General features: G+C 45.5%; 1 protein-coding gene across 4 annotated transcripts in view; it reads right to left on the bottom strand.

The window, feature by feature from the left end:
- The window catches only part of LOC147641819 (uncharacterized), an 80,597-nt gene that overhangs the window by 45,623 nt on the left and 13,430 nt on the right, over positions 1-21,544 (bottom strand). For all 4 annotated transcript variants that reach the window (XR_015266169.1, XM_086799953.1, XM_086799973.1 and 1 more), the window contains exon 15: positions 9,914-9,994. Coding sequence is in view for 3 of the 4 variants with exons in the window: in XM_086799953.1 (XP_086656079.1) it covers positions 9,914-9,994 (81 nt within the window). In the remaining variant the exon portion in view is untranslated. The remainder of the gene's footprint in view (positions 1-9,913; positions 9,995-21,544) is intronic.

Here is a 21,544-nt window from a genome sequence, read left to right as displayed (position 1 = left end):
GGACTCTGGTGTGAGCCCACTAACATGGCAAGGGAACATGTGTGGCTTCTGAGGCTTGACATGACAGAACATGTATGGATTGTAAAGCTTAACATGACAAAACATGTGTGGCTTCTGAGGTTTGAAATGACAGAACATGTATGGATTGTAAAGCTTAACATGACAGAACATGTGTGGCTTCTGAGGTTTGAAATGATAGAACATGTATGGCTTCTGAGGCTTGACATGGCAAGAGAACAAGTGTAGCTTCTGACGCTTGACACGAGAGAACATGTGTGGCTTGTGAGGCTTGACATGACAGAACATGTGTGGCTTCTGAGGCTTGACATGACAAAACACGTGTGGCTTGTGTAGCCTGACCTAACAATACACAACTAGCAACCCTAGTGCTCACTTTGTACTTATGCTTTGGGAAGGATTCAGCATCCTTGAACAGTCAAAAAAGATACGGTTGGATCTTGTGCCCGTACCTAACTTCGGATCGTCTGGAATTATGGCTTTAACACTAGACTTTTGTAATACTACTGATGTGCAATGCATCTGCTATACTTGAAGGATATTTCAGTGGTATCAGCTTTATACAGCTGTGGATAACTGTTTTATAAGACGGCGGCGATGTCACCATTTGGTCCATTTCAGTCTTGACCAGTGTTTCATACACCGGTTGGAGCCAAGGTGTGAACGGGGATTTTCCACAGAAGCGGGGAAGTCACTGGCTGGAAGACGCTTGTGCAAAGCCAAGGCTTGTTGTAGAACTTGTGTGAAGACTTATCTCGCATGTCTCTATCTGAAGGTGGATCATCGGACATGAGTTTACAGGATTTTTACTCACTTCTGGTTTATAAGGATACTTGTTCACACTTATTTATAAGTGGGTGGACATATGGGGATTTGGACAAGGAGCATATGCATGAGATGAACCTGAATTTTTAACATGTGTGTGTGAGCACTTCAAGTGGGCACCTAGCTTTGCATGGATCTTGCAAGCTTTTATATATTTATATATGGCGGCTGTTTTTAACTCCCAAAAAGCGGAGTTTTATGGTATTTATGGAGGGGCTACCACTTTTAGCGATGGAAAAAGCAAGCATACGCTTGAAATAGAGGAGGTCGACTCTATGAAAAAGGAGGGGAAGAGATGCACATCCAGACACAAAGCAGAGCAGTGCTATTCTCTGAATTGGCTGGATGTACAAGACCTTCAGCTCCAGGCGCTTTCTCTCTCTACAGGCCGACCTACTCTGTTTCTCCCTCCTGATGGACTGGCCGTACAGCAGCAGATCCTCTTCTCTGTGATCTGGCTATGCAGCAAGTACAGTTTCAGTCAGCTCCTTCCTCCTCTTGCACCTGTCGTACTGTGGACAGCAGGCCAGCCAGTTCACTCATGCGCTGGTCGTACTGTGGACAGCAGGCCAGCCAACTAACCTTCTCCCTTGCGCTGGTACAGGCCATACCGCAGGTGCAGCAGTGCTTTATGGCAAGTACAGCAGCACGGTACAGCATGGACAGCCACCTTCTCCCTCTTCTGGGAGACTGGCAGCCACAGGAGCCCTGCCCTACCACCTCTACTTTCTTTACCGCCTCGATGGTAGAGAGAGCTATCCGCCGGTTACAGCATGGGAGATCGGCTGACCACACTAGTATACAGAGTGAGCATCTTATTTATGCAGCTAACACACTGGCACCCTTTGTTGCTCACCTCTTTAATAGGGCACTAGTGGAGGGCCTACCAGCTGAGTGGACTATGCACACCATCGTGCCTCTCCACAAAGCGGGAGACATGCTAGACCCCAGCAACTACAGGACTATCATGATTGGTCATACATTGGCCAAACTTTATCATACATTGGCCAAACTTTATGGCACAGTGCTCGAGGCAAAGTTGAGCTCATATGCAGAGGAGAAGGGATTGCGAGCACCAGGGCAGGCTGGATTCCGACAAGCTTTCTCCACTATTGACCATATATTCACTCTGAGATGTCTGATTTATCACGCTAGGGCACGGGAGAGGAGATTATACTGCTGCTTTGTGGATTTCCGCAAAGCATTTAACACGGTGCCACGGGAGAGACTCTTCCAGCGCCTCCAGTCATTGGGGATCCCATCAGAGATGGTTTGGGGCATCTATGCTTTATATGAGCAGGTCCTCGGGCGCATACAATGCCCCGAAGGGCTATCTGATATTGCTGATAGCACCATAGGTGTGAAGCAAGGATGCCCACTCTCTCCTACACTATTTGGGCTATACATCGATGAGGTGGCTAACTTCATTGTTCACGGTGGCGGGGATGGGGTAGACATCTCAGGTACCACAGTCCACATTATGCTATATGCAGATGATATTATTTTGGTCTTTGAGTCGCAGATGGGACTACAACATCATCTCCATGCACTCGATGACTTCTGCACACAGAGGGGACTTACAATGAACCTTGGGAAAACGAAGGTCATGATTTAACACGTTACACACCTCAGGGCCAGTTCGACGAGACAGGCCATCTTCACACTAGCAGGAGGACAAGTAGAGGTGGTAGACTCATATGTGTACTTGGGGATTACATTTGCGACTCCGCCAGGAAGATTTACTATGGCACAGGCAGACAGGGATACTCACACGAGGGTATGCAGCTCTGGCCATGCTAGAGAGAGAAAATGTCACCAGGCACGCTTTTTGGAGCCCCGCACGAAGGGGTGGTTGTTTGATACACTAGTCACCCCTGCTTTGATGTATGTTGCAGCGATATGGGCACCTAGGCTCGCCACCTCCACATGGTCTCAGATAGAGAGGCCGCCATTGGAGGCCCTCTTCCAAACGATCTGCTTCATACAGAGGATCAGAGATATGCCATCAGATCGACTCTCACATAGAGCTTTTGAGGCGTCCAGGCAGCTCGCAGAGAGTGGAGATAGGAGATCATGGTATTCACAGATGATACAGTGGCTCACTCAGCATGGTCTCAACATAGATCACCTGCCACCTTTCCAGTATGATACACATGCACCACACATCCAGCTCTCTCACAATGAGAGGAATAGAGTCCTTGGCAGGATTTATGGCAGCGATACACTCAAGAGACTTGGATTACACCCAGTCAGCCTCTACCGCCGAAGATGCTATACTACAGAGATCAATTTATGCGTATCTCAACGGATGGATTCAATCAACGACCCGGATATATGCATGTGTACATGCCTCACAGTGCCCGAGTGACGATTGGCCAGCTCACAGTGTCATCACACCAGCTTGAGATTGAGGCAAGTAGGGCAGTATGGATCCCCAGAGCAGAGAGGATATGCAAACTATGCCGGGAGGAGGTTGAGAGTGAGGAGCATTATGTATGCAGATGCACAGTATATAGTGACATTAGAGAGAGATACACCACCATCTTCAGTGGACATCCCTCACTCCGCCAGATCATGGAATCCGCAGACCAGTGCAGATTTGGCCAGTTCTTGCTAGAGAGACAACGCCACAAAGAGGCACTGCTACGGAGTCATACCACAGGGAGAGGTGGGCGACAACTCCAGCTCACTAATTTCTTCCAGAGATCTATCCCGATTCCCAGTGCCTACCCTGACACAGGAGGGGGTTACACTTCAGCGCGCTGCAGACCTCTGAGCAAGGCGGAGACCGAGAGCACCAGGCTACCAGACTCCCAGACTACATCAGAGGGAGATTACAAAGATACGGGCTCGACATCAGCACCATATCCAGGAGCGGCTAGCTCACTTACACTCACACCCGGAGATCATGCTCGTAATCGATTTTTGCCTCGCCATCGCCTATTTATCACATATTACACCCCTATTATGGTACTGGTTGGAGCTAGACAGATCTGCATTGCATTCTTGTATACCCTACGCATATAGGTTGCATACTGAGCCTTTAGCAGTAGTGCTCCATCCATCACACCCCCCCACTAGCTCAATACTTTCATAGTTTATTTCATGTTTATTTTGTCCTTTTGTTTTCTGAACATCCAAAGAACATTGACAGTCGTACATTGATTTGTCTCATAGGTCGAGTTCGGCCTCTAGTAGACGTTAATACAGCTTTCCTTCTTTCTTTCTCTCTCTCTCTCTCGTTCCTGAAGTGTAGACCGTACAATGGTACAGTGATCGGGTAGATTCTTCTCTCCCCCCCTTTCTTTTTTGCTAAGGTTGTACAGTGGTACAGCAGCTAGGCCATTTCTTCTCTCTTCATCACTCCCTTCTGGGCATTGGTTCACGGGCTCCGCTTGGAGGAATCAAGGATTGTTTTTGGAGAGACCTAGTATTGTTTGAGAGCCTTTTCATTCTTGGTAAGCATAACCCAGTCGTAGATACTCTTAGTCGAAAGGCCAACATCCAGGCAGTGCAAGAGTCTGCCATTCTCAAAATCACGGGGAAAGACTTAGATAGCATGAAAGACCAGGATGTCAACTCCCCTGAGTTTGGCACTCAATACAATTTGGCCCTCACTTCTGAGCCTGGCCGTTATTCAATTCAGAACAGTTGGTTGTTATTCAAGAACCGCCGCTGTGTCATTTGGGAAAAGCGAGCAGCTCTTCTCCATGATGCCCATGACTCCTTAGTTGGAGGACATAGAGGTATCAACGGCACCCTCCAGAAATTAGAACGGTCCTTTTATTGGCCAAAAATGAGGCGTGATGTATATTCACATATTCAAGCCTATAAGATTTGTCAAAAAGTTAAGGATCCACATACAAAGAAGGCTAGGTTACTTCAACCTTTGCCTATCCCCGACGGACCTTTCATCGACATTTCTATGGACTTTTAAGGGCCTCTACCAGTATCCACCGGATCCCGTAACACTCCGTGTTTTACCATTGTGGATTGCTTCATTAAGTTCTGCATGCTCATCCCATGCAAGCATACGACCACAGCTGAGAACGTAGTCCGTCTTTTTCTCAAACATTGGTACCCCAGTTGTGATTTGCCTAGCACCATCACCTCAGACAGAGATTCCAAGTTTACCTCGCATTTTTCGAGGGCATTATTCGAAAACTTTGCAACCAAGTTACAGTTGTCTAGTGCATTCCATCCACATATAGACGGCCAAACAGAAATCTATAACCAGTTGGTCTTTGATGTTTTCAAGTCATATTGTCATGACCAGCAGTCCAAATGGAAACATTATCTTCCATTGATCCAAGCCATCTTGAACGATACTCATTCATCCAGTGTCAGACGGACTCCATATGAAGTAGCCTTTGGCTGTTTCTCTTCTCTTTTGACGAGATTGGTGTCTCCATCCCTTGAGGCTAACAAAACAACAGAAGCATTTTCCGAAATCATTGAGTCAGTTATAGACCGCTTGACAAAAGCCCAGAAAGCTTATAGCTGACAGGCAAATAAGTCTAGACGAGATGTCCACTTCAAGGAAGGGGATTGAGTCTATCTGCGCATCATGAAACAGAGATTGAAACAAGTGGGCAAACGTTATCCAAGGCTTTCTTTCCGTAGTTTTGGACCTTTCCCATTAGTTAAAAAGATATGTGATGTCTCCACAAAGTTGAAGTTGCCAAACAGTTGGACAATGCATGATGTTTTCCATGTTTCTTGGCTAAAAACATATGTTCAACCAGAAGTGTTTGATGTTTCAGATGAACAGCAGCCAAACGTGGTAGACAAAGCAGAAGTCATTAAGCCTGAGCACATCCTTCTTCATCGATGGAAGCATGGTTCCGGTTGAAGAATACGTGAATTCTACACGAAGTTCCGAGATCGAGGTACCCACGAAGCTGTTTGGCTAGACGAGTTCTTTCAAGAGTAACCCGAGTTGTTGGCGGACTACTTGGAAGCCATGAACCTGCCGCCAAGCTTAGCAAGAGAGAATGTCACATGCACTCTGCACTGTACTGCATGGTGACAAGATGGCTCATCATCATGAGTGCAACATTGTACAGTATTAGCACTCTTTGGGATGATGTTTGTCGTACGCTGTGAACCCATTGTAATACTCAGTCCAGGATACCTCGGGCATGAGCTACGTAGGTCATTCCCCAGCCATAGTGAGTCAGTCAGTCAGTCAAGTCCCTTAACCCACTTGAAGAGATTCATTCATACATATAGAGTCAATAGAAACCTTAGGGTTTGCATTAGAAAGCAGTCTGCATATTGCATATCATTCATCCATTGCATATAGACCATTGCAGAAGCCTTGAAATAGCATCTGGTATCCTTAGGATATTTATTAGTATTTATCTGGCATTTTTTCATATTTTACAGCATTTAAATATCATTATTTAACATGAACAAGTCGTGTAGCACTTTATGCTACAATCGGCCAGCATTAAATGCCAACCGCCCAACAGTTGTGCATATAAATAGCATTCCATAGCACTCATTCTAATCATCACATAAATCAGCCATCAAACGTGGAGCCTTCAACACAAGGAGCCTAAGCGATTGATCATTCAACCCTAGATCATCTCAGCCTTCAGCGTTTTCAATCCACAGCACAAGGAGCATCAACGCATGAAGCATTCAGTCATCCATCATCAAAACGCAGCATAGAAGCAATTCAGTACCTTGCGTTTTCCGCACACGTACAGTTTTCAACATACATTTCATCATCGTTTTGCTACAGCACTTCAATAAAGGTAACCCGCATTCATTCATTCATTTTCAGCATTCTTTCACAGCCTAGAAACAGTCCCAATCAGCCCATACCTCAGCCTCAGATTTGCAGCCTTCCCTCATTCCATTGGGAAGAGTGCATGGGCTCGAGATCGGTTATCATTGGTGTTTCTACAGCCGTGAACAGTTCAGCCCGACTCTTGGTCCTCCGAGATCGAAAACACAGCAATCTGCAACTTTCTTGAGAAAAACGCAGCATGTAGGCTGTCCACGCAGAAAACGCAGCAATCTGCAGAAAACGCAGCTGTCTAGAGAAAAACGCAGCCTGTAGCTAAGTCCACAGCCCACCTCCTCCAAGAAGTAAAAAGTATAGGTGCTGTCCAACAATCCTCAGTCCTAAACCCACTCTACAAAGTGCCAAACAGTGAAAGACAACTGAAGTTTACAAATACAGGATGGGAATTGAAGGAGATGATATTCACCAAAAGGTGGTTACAAAGGGTTTCTATCTGCATTTTAGGGTTTGTTGTTGATCAGCCATTTTCTACCCATCTATGCACCCATCTGAGTGCTGATTGACCACCTTCTACCCATCTATGCACCCATCTGACTGCTGATTGACCACCTTCTACCTGGATTCTCTGAGCTGCATTGTTTGCGAGAATTGATGCTCCTGTCTGCCTGCATTTTCTAAACTGAATCATCATTGCTCCGTTCTGAACTATGCTGCTACCCACTTGAGATCTCACCATCACAACTGCAATCTGTTGCGTTAATATTCATGCTGCATTTTTTATGAACTGCAGCTGCCCAAGCATCTTCATCTGTTTGTTTTTTCTTTAAGTGTCATTTGCTACCATCAACAAAGCAAACATCAAATTGTGGCTTTCTTAGAAATAAAGTGACATATCATTTAAACAATGCTCCTACAGTCATAAAAATTTGGGGTTTTTTTAAAAATGGGAGACAATTATCAAATTGAAGCTCCGCATCATCCACAATTTGGTGCTTTTTCAATCTGGAGCTTCCTCCATCGATTTGGGGCTACTACATCAACAAGGATCTAGGGTTTTACCTTTTTCGCTCTCAGTTTGTGCCATTCGAGGTCCTTTGTCCAACTCCCAAGCCTAAAAAGACTATCGATAACTTGGCCCAAGGGACATCAACCTAGCCACAGCGTCGAAAAGAAGATAATCATCCACATTACACCAACGTAGGCTAAACTTCCAAAAGTTCTTCTATTTCCAAGTATGACTCGGAATGTCCTCCAAAATCTGAATATTTTGTAGTGATGGGTTTTTTTGTCCCAAGAAGTCCCCCAAAATCTAAATATTTTGTGTTTCTTTCTGTAATGCACTTTCTTTCCCTCTTTACCGTCCTTTGAGCAAGGGGGTTGTTTTGGTATGCTGATGTAGCATGTCTTTGTCTCGTGGGGCAGGGCTTGACCTTTGAATCCTTCAAACCACTGAGCCATGCTCTACATGAGCCTCTAAACCATGCTTTTATGCCTCTCAGCCATGCTCCCAGTTCCTGCACACTAGGGTTAAACCTAACCCAGCATGATCTAATGCAAACCTATGCTATAAACAAAAACAAGTTAAAACCCTAATTTGGTTTGCACATATGCACACTCAATCTAGGGCTAAAAACTTTGATGCAAGGATTGAACTAATGCAAAACAAGGAAACCCTAATTTTGGCCTGCAAAACCCTAAAGCTCATACCCTAATTTCAAAAACCCCAATTCAGCATACACCAAACCCTAGCTAAGGACTACCCGAGGCTGACCTAAGCTCTAATACCAATGACACAAGTGAATGCTTAAACACATGTTTAACATTAAGCACACAAGAGATTAACACTAATCATACTCATCATGCAAACACACAAAAGACAAGAGAGACATCTAATCCACTCTATATTGCAAAACATGAGTATATACATTGAATATTCTAGATCTTAACCTAGATCCTGATCACGCATGTCATCCTATGCATACCAAAGATCCTGCGGTCCTCTACTTCGCAACGCACAAGAGAAGTTCTTGTTGATCCACCAACGTTTTTCTTGCTGCCTTGCAGTCTCGGCATATGGATCTTCGCCTTGATTCTTTGCTTCTTGATGATTACTGAAGCCTAATGCTTCCTATAAAAGGATCAAAGTGGGAAAGTCGTCTTCAGGTCAGTTTCCCCTTTTCAGCCCACAAAACAATGTCCAAATGGTCATACTTTGTGTCCAAATCATGTCCCAAAAGGTGTCCATCCATTGGCGCATGTTCTGGGCACTTCTCTAGGCGCCTGTGTAGGGCTGCAAAACCAGGTCCAAATCCGCCCATACACCTGCTAGCGAGGATAACATGTCCATGAGCATGGGAATTAACCGATGCACAGGACATCCCATTTGATAATATTTCATCGGCCTTTGTGCTACTATCTGCCTGTAAAATTTTCCTTGTTCAAGGTTCAGCTTGTACTGGCAAAGACATGCTTATTTCCTGCTTTTTATTCCGCTTTATTGTAAATTTTCACTTGATAATGTGTCCTATGAAAACTTTATTAAATTGTCATCCTCCAATCTGATATGTTAAAATGGGTTATACCTAAAAGTCAGATGCGTAGGTGTAGAAAATGGTTACACCTACAAGTCAACTTCAAATGTGCATCTGTCAAGCTATTTTTTCCCGATTGGAGGATGACAATGTGATAAAGCCCTCATAGGACACCTTATCAAGTGAAATTTCACAATGAAGTGGAATTCAAAAAAGGCAATAACCATGGCTTTGCCGTTACAAGCTGACCCTTGGACAACGAAAGGTTTATGGGTAGCCTAAAGGTTGATGAAGTGTTGTCAAATGGGAAGTGTAACAACACCTCTTGAAGCTACTACATAGCCCTATACAAGTAAATGTTACATGAGCAAGCATGAATCAAGACTTGTATGCAAGCCTAAGGATACCTGACCACAATTATTACTTGGATATCAGTACCATGCTAAGGAAGAATGCAGATCTAGTGGTGACCTAAGGTACATTCTTACAATGGGCTAAAGCTGATTCAATTGTTTCTTGACATCAACGTCATGGCACCTTAAATTGTTATTAAAGCCATGATAATAATTGTTGATTTGTAGATTGGTAAGTCTAGTAAGGTATATGAACCAAAATAAAAATATAATTCACCAAGGCTAACACTAAAAAACAGAGCCAAAACCAGCCCGCATAAGATAGTATAGAATAGAAAAGGCACTAACAATTTTAGAATCTAAGAGATGTAACTTACTCAATGCCAGCATAAAATTCTTGCATATGACGTGCACTACAACACCACACATACCTGAACCATAGCCTGCTCCTGCTCTACCTTATCTGCAAGTGCTTGTTTCAAATAAGCTACTTCAGCTTCTAGTGTTTCCACCTATAACAAAAGAGAAAATTATATCTCAGATGTAATAGCAGGAGCCTCATTTGCATACGAGTACAAACATGATAACCTTTTTTTGACCAGAACTGAGCTTGCTTGAAGCAAATAAAAGCTAAAATACTCCAGAATGCTTTCTATGTGCATAAAATTTGATCAACCACAGAAACTTTAATTGCATGCTAAATTTCCAATGTAGAGGTGCAAGCCTCCTTATAAGAAGTGGCCGATATTTGATCATGGCAGATTCTGATGCCCTAGCAAATATTTGCTTACACGGCACATACTTGACAAATGAGATGGACATAAGGTGATGAGATGACAATTCAAGTGGGACCCACATGACAGTACATACTGCCGGAAAGCTCACGACCACAGCATCGTAGTGGTGCATGACACTTAGAATCACGTGAGCATGTTATAGATATGCCATATGTCGTCTTTTGTTTGTGAAGTTATTGGAATTTAAAGGCAGGTTTTCAGGAGATAAAGAGACACCTTGAAATGATGAAATTGGTGTCACTTGATGTATGGAATGTAAAGGGTCACATGTATGTGGAAAATATTTGAAGATTATGTTATCAGCATAAGAATAAATTAATTATATAGACGTGAAACAAAGGAGTCAATGTGGTACTCAACACACCCTACATGGCTACTCTGTTTTCTCTGACTCCAAGTGCATTTCAAAATCCTTCGGTGTGAGCAACTTCGCAAAGATGTGTGCTGCTTGTTCTTTTGTACTCCACCATGCCATTTTTGCATCTTCTCTCAGATTAAGTGGTTTTGAGTCTCAATATGCTTGGTCTAGGCATGAAACACACACTGTTTGCTGGTCAGATATTGCTAGCATTTTCAAAGTGGAGTGGAGTTGGTTTTCCTAGACTATCCAAAGGCAATGTGATGACGCCATCAGCTGGCCAATGGCAATCCTCATGGCATGGGAGATGTGCCTCTGGGGATAGTTGGGTCTCCCAATGAAACCATCCTTAGTGACCCTCAAAAAATGCTTTCTATGAAACAACTTACAAGAAAAGCTAGGTCGGGGATCCATGTGCGGGTTGTGTGTGGTCCTTGTGAAGCCCGGTCAAATCTAGGTGGATGATGCGCGGAATCCAAGCTATACTTGGAAGGGAGGGAGGCAATCCATCCCAAGGCCATGTGACTCAAACCAACTGGTGGTGCGTGCATACCAATAACTACAATGGCCCTCTCGTGCCAACTATCTAGAGGACCCCAGAGCTAGCTGTGGGAGGCAATTTTTGTCCAATGTATAGGCATGGTGTATGTCTACGATAAACATTTCATACAAATGAAACAAGTTTCGTAGTGGTTGAGTACTTTAGGTATGGTACGTGTACGGTACAAGTACGTAAAGTATGCATCAAGATAAGTACTTTACGTACGCTCACGTTTTTTACTATATATATATATATATATATATATATATATATATATATATATATATATATATATATATATATATATTAAAATAAGGAATATCTAGCATCCATACAAAAATAGCATGAAAGAAAATGGTAATGCTAAAATGAAAACTAATCTATTAACTACTAAGCAATGACCACTGACTAAAATAATTAAAAAACGGGCCAAATAAGTGTTGTACATTGAACCTCATATTTGGTACGCAGACCTTATCCATACAACGACGTATGGAGTGGTACGGAAAGTATTGAAGGTAAACATCGGATGAGTGCGGGTACGGAATGCAACTATGACGCGTTTCATTCATGTCCACTTGGGAACTGTACAATTTAAGCGTTTTTTACCCAGATTCTTTAGTTTTAACTTGTAAACAAGTTTTAATATGTAAATGATGCACGTTTAATATTGTTTTGCAGGGAAGACAACATATTTTTTTACATATTATAAACTTATATAAAAATTTTGGGGCCTGTACCCCCCTCCCTTTGTATGAAACGTTTTTGAAACATCTAGGATTTGAAAGAAACGTTTCTGAAACGCCTGGCAACTATGGTCCCATACCACCAGTGCCTACCCACAAGGGCCCTCGACAAAACTATATTTGCTCTATCTGTGGCAGGAGTAGAAACTCTGCTCCAAGCACAAACCTATCAGAGTGCACCACACAACTGACTACTGAATAGTAACCCAAGGTCTCACTTATATAGTTGTGACCGATGCTATAAATAGCCAACTTCCATAAATAGCCTATAACCAAGTATTATTAGATCTGAGCCTTAGCCCCCAACATATGCCTGCCCAGGGCCCCCTAACCCTCCTCGATTAGGCCCACTAATCCGAAGATTAGTAACCAGATACATAACACACAAAAAACCCTTGTTTCCCCTATATATTGGAAAACTCTTATCTCTGGACTGTTAACCCTATCCTGATGTCGATGGAGGATGAAGTGCAGAGAGTGGGCTGCTGTCCCAAGATATGCTGCAGTAGAAAAATGCTGAAGACCCAGGCTGCTGCAGAGGTAAGCCGGCAGCAGCAGCAGCAGCAGCAGATCTAGTGATGTGATATTGAATATGATGTGATCTGCTGCATGATAAAAATGCAGGAGCTGATAAACGGTGATGATAATCTGATGTAGAGGAGGCGCCGACAGCAGCAACAGTTGGTGGTATGGTTTTATGATGTGTTGAGTGCTGAAATGGAAACAATGCATATATATATATATGAGTTGGGCTGCTGGTCGGCCTGTGCAGGGGCTGTCGGCCAGCAGCACAAGACCAAAAAACCAAAATAAAATCAAATAAAACCCCCTTTTTGGGCTGTCTAAAATACCATTTTCACACACCCCCTCTTAGGCCAAAAGAGGACCATGAGAGAAGATGAGATGACAATGGATACCCGGGTCCCACACTGGCAGAAGTAATGTATCCCCCTCTGGAAGCAAAGTGTGATAAGTTCAGAGAGGAAGATCGTGATGGCAAAGGTGAGACGGTGAGTCAATGTAGGTGGGCAGATCGTCTCCCAATGTAAGACTTTGAACGGGGCTCTCCATTGAGTAAGAAGTCCCATTCCCTGTTTGGCCCAGATCAGAATAAGGAGAATCAACTTCTGGTGAGAAAAATTGGTCCTCCGAGAATGTGGGTAGACGATCCATGCTGTGCGCTCTCGAGGCCTTCAATCCCTTCACTCAAGATAGCTCTGATACCATGTTAGGGCAAAAGGACCAGATGTACTAGAGATGAGAGCAAATCCACACAATATGAAATGGGTGAATTAGTGTATGTATGATGGTGAATGAAATCCTGTACAAGAGGCCCTCTGATCTGAGGTGACTGTGACTCCTGAGTAGTAGGCCGACGCAGAAGCACAAACCAGGTCGGAGCTAAAGCACGGTCAATGACGAAGGCTCACGTCGATGTGAGGCAAAGGCACTCCGAGCGATGGTCGGTGTCGAAGGCTCGCGTTGGTGGATGCAAAGGCACACCGAGGTGGTAGATATCTGTAGTGGGCAGCAGAAGGTGAAGTGGCACAGGCTTTGGTGACAAGGGTGCTAAGGGGTGGTGAGGAGCAGAGAGGGCTGCTGTCCCAAGTCAATGTCGAATGAGCAGGGAGGGCTGCCGTCCCGAGTCGATGTCGAATGAGCAGAGAGGGCTGCTATCCCAATGACGTGAAGATGATGAGCAGAAAGGGCTGCTGTCCCAACGATGTCAAGATGATGAGCAGAGGGGGCTGCTATTGTCAGAATATGCAGCGGAGTTGATGACAAAATCTGAGAAAGTGCACTGCAAAAAAAATACAACAATGGAGAAGGAGAGAGAAAGGCGTGTAACTCTACTCTGTATACACAAGAAAATCCCGAAAACCTAATACAACAAGTGGGGGGCCATGGGGCCATTTTATATGGCCCCACATGTGCAGTTGGCAAGCAGTATGACAGCTGACAGCACCCATATAGACACCCGACTGCTGCATCTCAAGTCGGCCAGCATCAAACTGTCGGCCTTCACACGTGTGAAGTCGGCCAGCAGCAGAGAGAAGCAAGGAGCAGTCGGCCAATGTCTGAATACATAGTCCAGCAATCGGCCAGTATACAGAGGTAGCCGACATGCACAGGACACCCTCCCACTACATAAAATATAGGGAAAAATATGGAGAGTGGGGAAAAATGAGAACACCTAAACCGGGCGAGCACACCCACAACAGAGGCCCTGGTGTAAATGTACAGACACGAGACGACCGCTAACACCCCCTCTCAGCTCCTGGATGTGGAACCAACCCCAGTGAGCTGGAGTGCCACCGAAGCAAAGCCTGAGATAGAGACTTCGTGAAGAGGTCCACCGCACTGTCCTTCGTCGAGCAGAACTCTAGCAAGATGTCATCAGCAACAATCTTTTCACGAACAAAATGCCTCTGGATGACCATGGGTTCCACCAGTGGAAGCCCAATCCTGCCAAGTAACCTCTGCAACCTCACCACCTCGCAAGCAGCCCGGTACTTTGCCTTTGTCGATGACAAGGCAATAGATAGCTGCCTCTTACTGCTCCATAAAACTGCTCCTGAGCCAAGGGAAAAACTATAGCCTGATGTCAAGGTCCTCGTGTCTGGCTCTCCTCCCCAATCTGAGTCACTCCATCCGTGGAGTCTAACTCCATCCATCAATCCCCCTCCTGTGTAAAAGAGTCCAAGATCCTTCGCACGATACAGAAACCACAAGATACGCAATCCTGCCTCCCAAAGAGTCCTCTCCAAACATGAGCTCAACAGCCTCATTAGGAAGCTCCCGTCCAATCCGGTATGCAACAACCAGATCAATGAACCATTCTGCTTCCGAGTCAAGGAGGCATCATACTACTCACAAGGATCAACAACTGCTACGTTGGGATGCCAAGTTCTGGAAACCTGGTGAAGACCACTCAAGGCCTTCGTAAACCTGTAAACCACCCCCTCTGAATCCGGAACCACAAAGCCTGGTGAATGTGCAACATCCACCTCCTTCTGCAAGTAATCAATTGTCACCTACTTGGCTTTCCAATAAGTCCCCGTCGAAAGAACTACCTCAGCTACAAGAGTTTCTTTGTCCCGAAAACTACGAGACATCAAAGCATAGGTTACCTGTAAAGTTTCCTTTGACTCACTAACACAAGAACTACCAGATGACGAGGCTTGGACGAAATGTTAGTCTACAAGGTGGATGCAAAGCAGTTTAATAGGACATAAAACAGCCGGCATGTTGGATGAGATGTCATGTGCACACACATGGACAAGGCTGATCCAAAGCTAATCCCTGATTTACAGCCAATAAAAATCAGGTTTAGGGCACTAGCCAAGCTCACACGCTCAGAAAAGGCTCAGATTGGACACGGATGATGTCGGTCAGCATTTATTGCAGTGTCCTCTCTTCTGGCCGACAGCAGGTCGGCCAGTTTATGGGCAGTTTTGGGGCCTATGTAAGGCTAGGCCATGGAGTTAGTTAGTCATCTGATCCCCACTATGGGGCAGGTCAAGAGTCAAATCTTAGAAGGTCATTAAGCACCCTTTTGGGCAGGCAAAAGGCCATGGAATTTGTACAAACATATACACCTTTTTGTACCATATGAATATACTGAATACACAGCCATGTCTCTCTCTATTTGCATTTTGCATCAGGATGTTCCTATCTCAGTGTTTAAGGCTGAAAGAAGACACAGAGCTTCACGCATGTAACATGAGACTTGCTTGGGTCCTTTACTTCACATGGGTACTGTACAGCCAAGGATAACTGTAATTTTTGTGGGGGAAAATGTGGCACACCCGCAGGTACAGGGGAGGCTGAGAAGGGAGCCCCGACCAAGCAACAGGCAAAGCCTAGTGTGAAAGCCCACATGTGAAAACCCCCAGGAAAACATGCCGCATAAATGTGTACAGGACCTAAACAGGGACACGGACATGTGGGTGGCGGCTAGAGCAGTCGGGCAGCCTCATAACCCTTTTGGGAGGGTCATGCAGCAGTCCAACTGCTGGCCAATCAGCCCCTCCTAACCCCTATAAAGAGGACGTTTAGGATCATACTCATTATCTCCTATTCCAGATGCTCTTCCATCTGAAGCACAGGACAAGCAGCAAGTTGGAGGGCTGGAAAACATTCTGCACTTAGCATTTGGGATGAGGGACGGGGACCCAGCAGAATTTGGGCTGAGATCTAGAGAGATCACCTTTTGGTTACCTTTGGTACTTAAAAACACAGTTGTGAAGCATCCACTTATGATTAACCCTTGCCAATAAGCGCTAATAAATCACTTATTCCTCCCTATGCCCCCCATCCTGGGTCGCCCTCGGTATAAGCCTAGCCTCAAAATACATGCTAGCCACCTTATGACCTTCAGGGTCGTAACAAGTTGAATTGCTTTCATTGTACCTTATACAGTTCGCATTAGATCTACTTGAGTGGGTTGTGTTTGGTTGTCTCCACTGCACCCCTCTTTGTTAACATAAATCAAAGCTCTAGTAGTACTACAATCACCCACCCTGGCCTACCCTAATGGCAACTGTCCTGTCATGTGCACAGTGTGTATCTACCGTGTGCTACACGCACGCAAGACTAGTTTCGAGGCTTGGGGAAGCTTGGAGCTAGGCAGGCTGATTGACGAGCTGAGTTAGGGATATACTAACGGGCGGGCACCTAAGTATGGACGGGCGAGCGCCCAAGTGTGGACGCCCGATGACCGGCCAAGAGCCTATAAAAGGGTGGCCAAGGTTAGTTATTGAGATATAGAGAGTCTCGCGAGTTTGTGAGAGCTCTATGGTCTTGGAGCCTGGATCTAGTGCAGACGTGCACCTGCTTTATGCATCCGAGGCCGACAGCGATCTCGAGGCCCGCGAGGGCAGCTTCGTGGCAGTATGGGACGTCGCGAGGAGAAGATTGGTCGGTACGTCATCCTAGTTAGCTCAGCTCGTGGCTCGGTGGGGACAGCCAAGTCTGTGGGCTTGCCCACGGCTGTCATGGTTGGGAGGTGAGTCAGGCCTGCACCCCCTTGTTTGTTTGTTTGTTTGTTTGCAGGATTTGAGTCTCGTACCAGGAACGATCACGAGGAGACCCGTGGGGATTTGACAATGGTATCAGAGCATACCTCGTGAACGAGCAAGTCGGTAGGTAGAGAAGATGAGGTCAAAGAAAGGTATGTGTTAAAAAAGCTTGCTGTTTTTTCTGTGCATACTGCTGTTTTCAGAATAGTATGTGTTTTTTTTTCATCAAAGAAACCCATGTTGATGGTAGGTGGTAGTTTAGGAAGGGTTGATTGCTTTGCAAGAAGTAGGAGATTCGTTTGTGCAGTCGCATGAACGTAGAGAGAGAAAACAGAAACAGAAAAAGCACGTTTGCTTTTGGTTGAACACGAACGATAGTGAGAGAAGGAGAGCAAGCGTGTGAGAGGTAGCGTTTGGCGGGTGTAGCGTTTGGTGCATGGGCTTGCGTAGCCACGCAGGCCAGGCCCACGTTGGCGCCTATATATATATATATATATATATATATAAACGCAAAAGCAAAGCAAAAGCTAAGCCTAGCTTTTGGAGATTTTTAGCTTTTGGGGCTATCTTTATAAACCCCTTAAGTGGGCTTCTTGCCACACATCTCTCAAGTTTTCAAGCTCTCAAGTTCTCTTGCACTTTCATTATGCAAAGATCGAATTTTCTCTCCACTTACCCTCTTCACAATGTCGACCCAAGAATCAGAGTTGGAGCCCCTTGTGGAACGCGAAGGCTTGCCGGCTACAGAAGGTACCGATGCCGATTGACGATTTTGTGTCAAAATCAGATTTCCAAGAGTTCAAAGTAGCTCTCGAAGCTTCTTCGTCGGAACGTCGGGCACAAATCGCAGCCTAGATGCAAGCTTTGCAGAACTCCATCACTCTATTGACCACTACCCTCTCTACTTTCTCGGGTATGGATACCTTGGCTTCTGCTTTAGGCCTCATCATTACTCCGGAACCGTTCGGGGACGAGCAAAAGCAACGCACCAAGGAGATAGTGGACACTTGGCTACATAAGTGGCAAGTTCACTGTCAGTTTCATCCATACGATGATGGAAAGAAGATCCAGTTAGCAGCAGGTTTCTTGTCCGGCAAAGCTTTGCTTTGGTGGAAGGAACTCAACCCTAAGCCAACGACTTGGGCACAATTCGAAGACGTCTTCAAGAAAGAATTCCTCAAGAAAGAGGATGATTATGATGTTGTTGCCTGGTTTCAGCTTTGACCATGACCTCGCAGCACCTCACTTATGAGGTCTACCTCCAGAAGTTTCGTGACTTGCAGATGAAAGCTACAAAGATGGATCCCACTACTCTTTTGGGGTTTTTCGTAGCTGGTTTACTAGACTCATACCGATTACAGGTTAAAAATAACAAATGTAAAACATTGGACGAGGCCATTCATTCAGCTCGTATCTATGATAATACAATGGTCTCTTCCAAGTCGAAACCCGTTACCGAGCAGGGGAACAAGCATAAAAGAAAGTTCTCCGCACCTATGGCTAACACGACTGAAGGAAAGTCTTCTGTAATATGCGGAAGCTTCGGAGAAGGATCGGTACTTCAAAACTCAGAAATCAGCACTCTTTTCGCGACGGAATTAACGCACAAACTAAAAGACCATGTGCAAAAAATAGAGAGAGAAGGGGGGAATGGAGAGGACACAGTATTGGGTCCCAATTACCCTCTGTAGGGCCCCCACCACGGATGGTGTATTTGCTTTATTAGAATGATGTAAATCTGAAAACAAATACAAAATACTTGACCTTTTCTTGGCTGGAAAACCTGCCCTTGACCTTCAGTCCTTCACCCCTTTGCTTTAGCAAGTTCTTGGCTGTCCTGGCCCTTGTTTGCTTGGAGCACTTGGTGAATTATGAGATGATATCATTGAGATCTTGGCTGGGCTTTTATACCCCACATAGCATCCAGTCGGCCTGTTTCATGAAGCCCCACGACTAGATATTTTCCAATAAAATGCTTGCACACTAATAATAAATGCTTTCACACTATGCCACCCTGCTGTCCAGCCTGCGCATGCTCCTGGGGCAGCACCCTGGCTGCTAGGCAATCAACGCATGGGTGTGGGACTGCTCCCTACACCTGGCCGACTAGCTGGGTAGGGTATTAGACCCAGTCGGCTGCCTGTCCAGCAGCAGTACAGCTGGCCGACAGCCCCTCCAGCCTATGCCCTGGCTGGTGGGCACAATGTGGGCCCTCCTGGCCACTTGGGGGTGGTTCTACACCTCCCCCATGCCCACACTACCAGTGCAAGATCTTCTCACTTGGGGTAGCCCTATGGGCTGGCCCCATCTCTACATGCAAACCTACATGCCTACAGAGGCCTGGCATCCAGTTGCAAACCAGATACACAGAACATCTGACATCATTCCAAAGGGAGACTCACAGCGCGGACTGGCACTGCTTCATGTGCAGGACAGTGCACACCTGACCTTGGACTCATGTGCAGGACAATGCACACCTGACCTCGGACGACTGAGATGGATCCCTGGCTGACTCGTCCCGGACTGGGCTCACATGGGACCAGTTCACCATCCCAGGTCCTGCACCTTCTGTACAGAAATGTCTACGTGGCATCCAAGTGCGGGATGCACGTGACATCCCCTTCTGCTTAACTTGACGGAAGCTGCATAGCCTCCAAATAACCGTCAATAATGCCGGATAGTCTTCGAAAAATTCTTTGTCGAGCCATACCGCTTCATGAGTTCCTCGGTCCTGAAACTTCGTGAGAAACTGTCGTAATCTTCGGCCTGAGCCATGCTTGAAACGGTGCACAAGGATCTGTTCTGGAACCATTACTTCTGCTTCATCAATGATGTCTGGTTCCGCTTCGTCTTTGACCTCTAAAGGGGGTGGACCTGCATATGGCTTTAACCAGCTGACATGAAATACATCGTGCATAGTCCAACTCGGAGGTAGCTTTAACTGCATAGACACCTCATTAATCTTTTTCCGGATGGGGAATGGTCCGAAGCTCCTGAAAGACAACTTTGGGCATCGCTTGCCCACCTGCTTCAATCTTTGCTTCATAATCCGAATATACACCCAATCTCCTTCCGAAAACTTCATGTCCCTTCGGTCTTTATTGGCCTGTCGAGTGTAGGCCTCTTGCGCTTTAGCCAATCTGTCTTTAACGGACTCTAGGATCTCCTGGTAAGACTCCGTCACTCTGTTCGCCTCCGGTACTGAAGACGAAGTCCTAGTTAACAACGACTGGAAAGGCCTTCCAAACGCTGCCTCATATGGAGTCCTGCCAATAGCTGAAGAAAAAGAGTCATTCAAAACAGCTTGAACTAAAGGCAAAAACGATTCCCACTTACCTTGCTGATCGTGGACATAACACTTCAGCACATCAAAGGCCAACTGGTTGTATATCTCTGTCTGGCCATCTGTCTGTGGGTGGAATGCACTGGAAAAATTCAACTTAGTACCAAAATTATCAAACAATGCCCTCCAAAAATGACTGGTAAACTTGGCATCTCGATCTGACACTATGGTCCTAGGAATCCCACCAATCGGGTACCAATGCCGAATGAATAGCTGGGCAACATCCTCGGCGGTCACATTGGCCCTGCAAGGAATAAGCATAACAAATTTGCTGAACCTATCAACAATCGTTAAACACTGTGTATTACGCTTACTCGGACTGGGAGGCAGATTTGTGACAAAGTCCATTGAAATGTCTTGGAAAGGACCCTCAGGAATTGGCAAAGGCTGTAACAACCCTATCTTCTTTCCACGAGGAGCTTTCACCTTTTGACAAATGTCACAGCGTTGTACATATGTAAACACATCACGCCTCATCTTTGGCCAATAGTATTGCCGTTCTAATTTCTCCAGAGTCGAATTCATGCCCCTATGACCACCTGTAATGGCGTCATGGGCATCATGGAGAAGAGCTGCCCGGAATGATTTCATGACACACAGTCGGCCTTTGTAGAAAAGCCAACCATCGCGTATCAGAAAATGGCATGGTCCTGTGGCATCCACTGCCTGTTCCCACTGTGTACCGAATTCCTCGGAATCCGCGTACGTGTGCTTCATGTCTTCTAGTCCTGTACCAACAAGGTCAAGTCTAGTGGTCTGAATCGCAGATACTTGTCCCTTCCTGCTCAAAGCATCAGCCACTGGATTGGCCTTTCCTGGAAGGTACTCAATCATGCCACCGAACTGCTGGAATATCTGACTCCAGCGGTGTTGTCGATCACTCCACTGTGCACTTGGCATCGTCTGAATCCAGCGAGCCAAGCCGAGGAAGAGTTGGCTAAACAACTCGAAGATTATTTGAGGATGGGCCAGATCCGTCCAAGTAAATCACCTTGGGGTGCACCTGTGTTGCTTAGGAGAAAGAAGGACAATACTTGGAGAATGTGTATAGATTACAAAAGATTGAACAAGCAGACCATTAAGAACCGTTATCCTCTCCCTAGATCAGATGACCTGATCGACCGGTTAACAGGAGCGAAATATTTCACGAAGATAGATTTACGTACTGGCTATCACCGGATACGTATTCATGAAAGGCCTATCGAAAGAACCGCCTTTTGGACTAGGTATGGCCATTACGAGTTTCTCGTATTACC

Source organism: Cibotium barometz, chromosome 1, assembly GCF_041138505.1.
Source record: "Cibotium barometz isolate CiBa-2024 chromosome 1, ASM4113850v1, whole genome shotgun sequence".
NCBI lineage: Eukaryota > Viridiplantae > Streptophyta > Polypodiopsida > Cyatheales > Cibotiaceae > Cibotium > Cibotium barometz.
The sequence above is the reverse complement of the archived record's forward strand: the minus strand, read 5'-3'. Positions and strand labels throughout refer to the sequence as shown.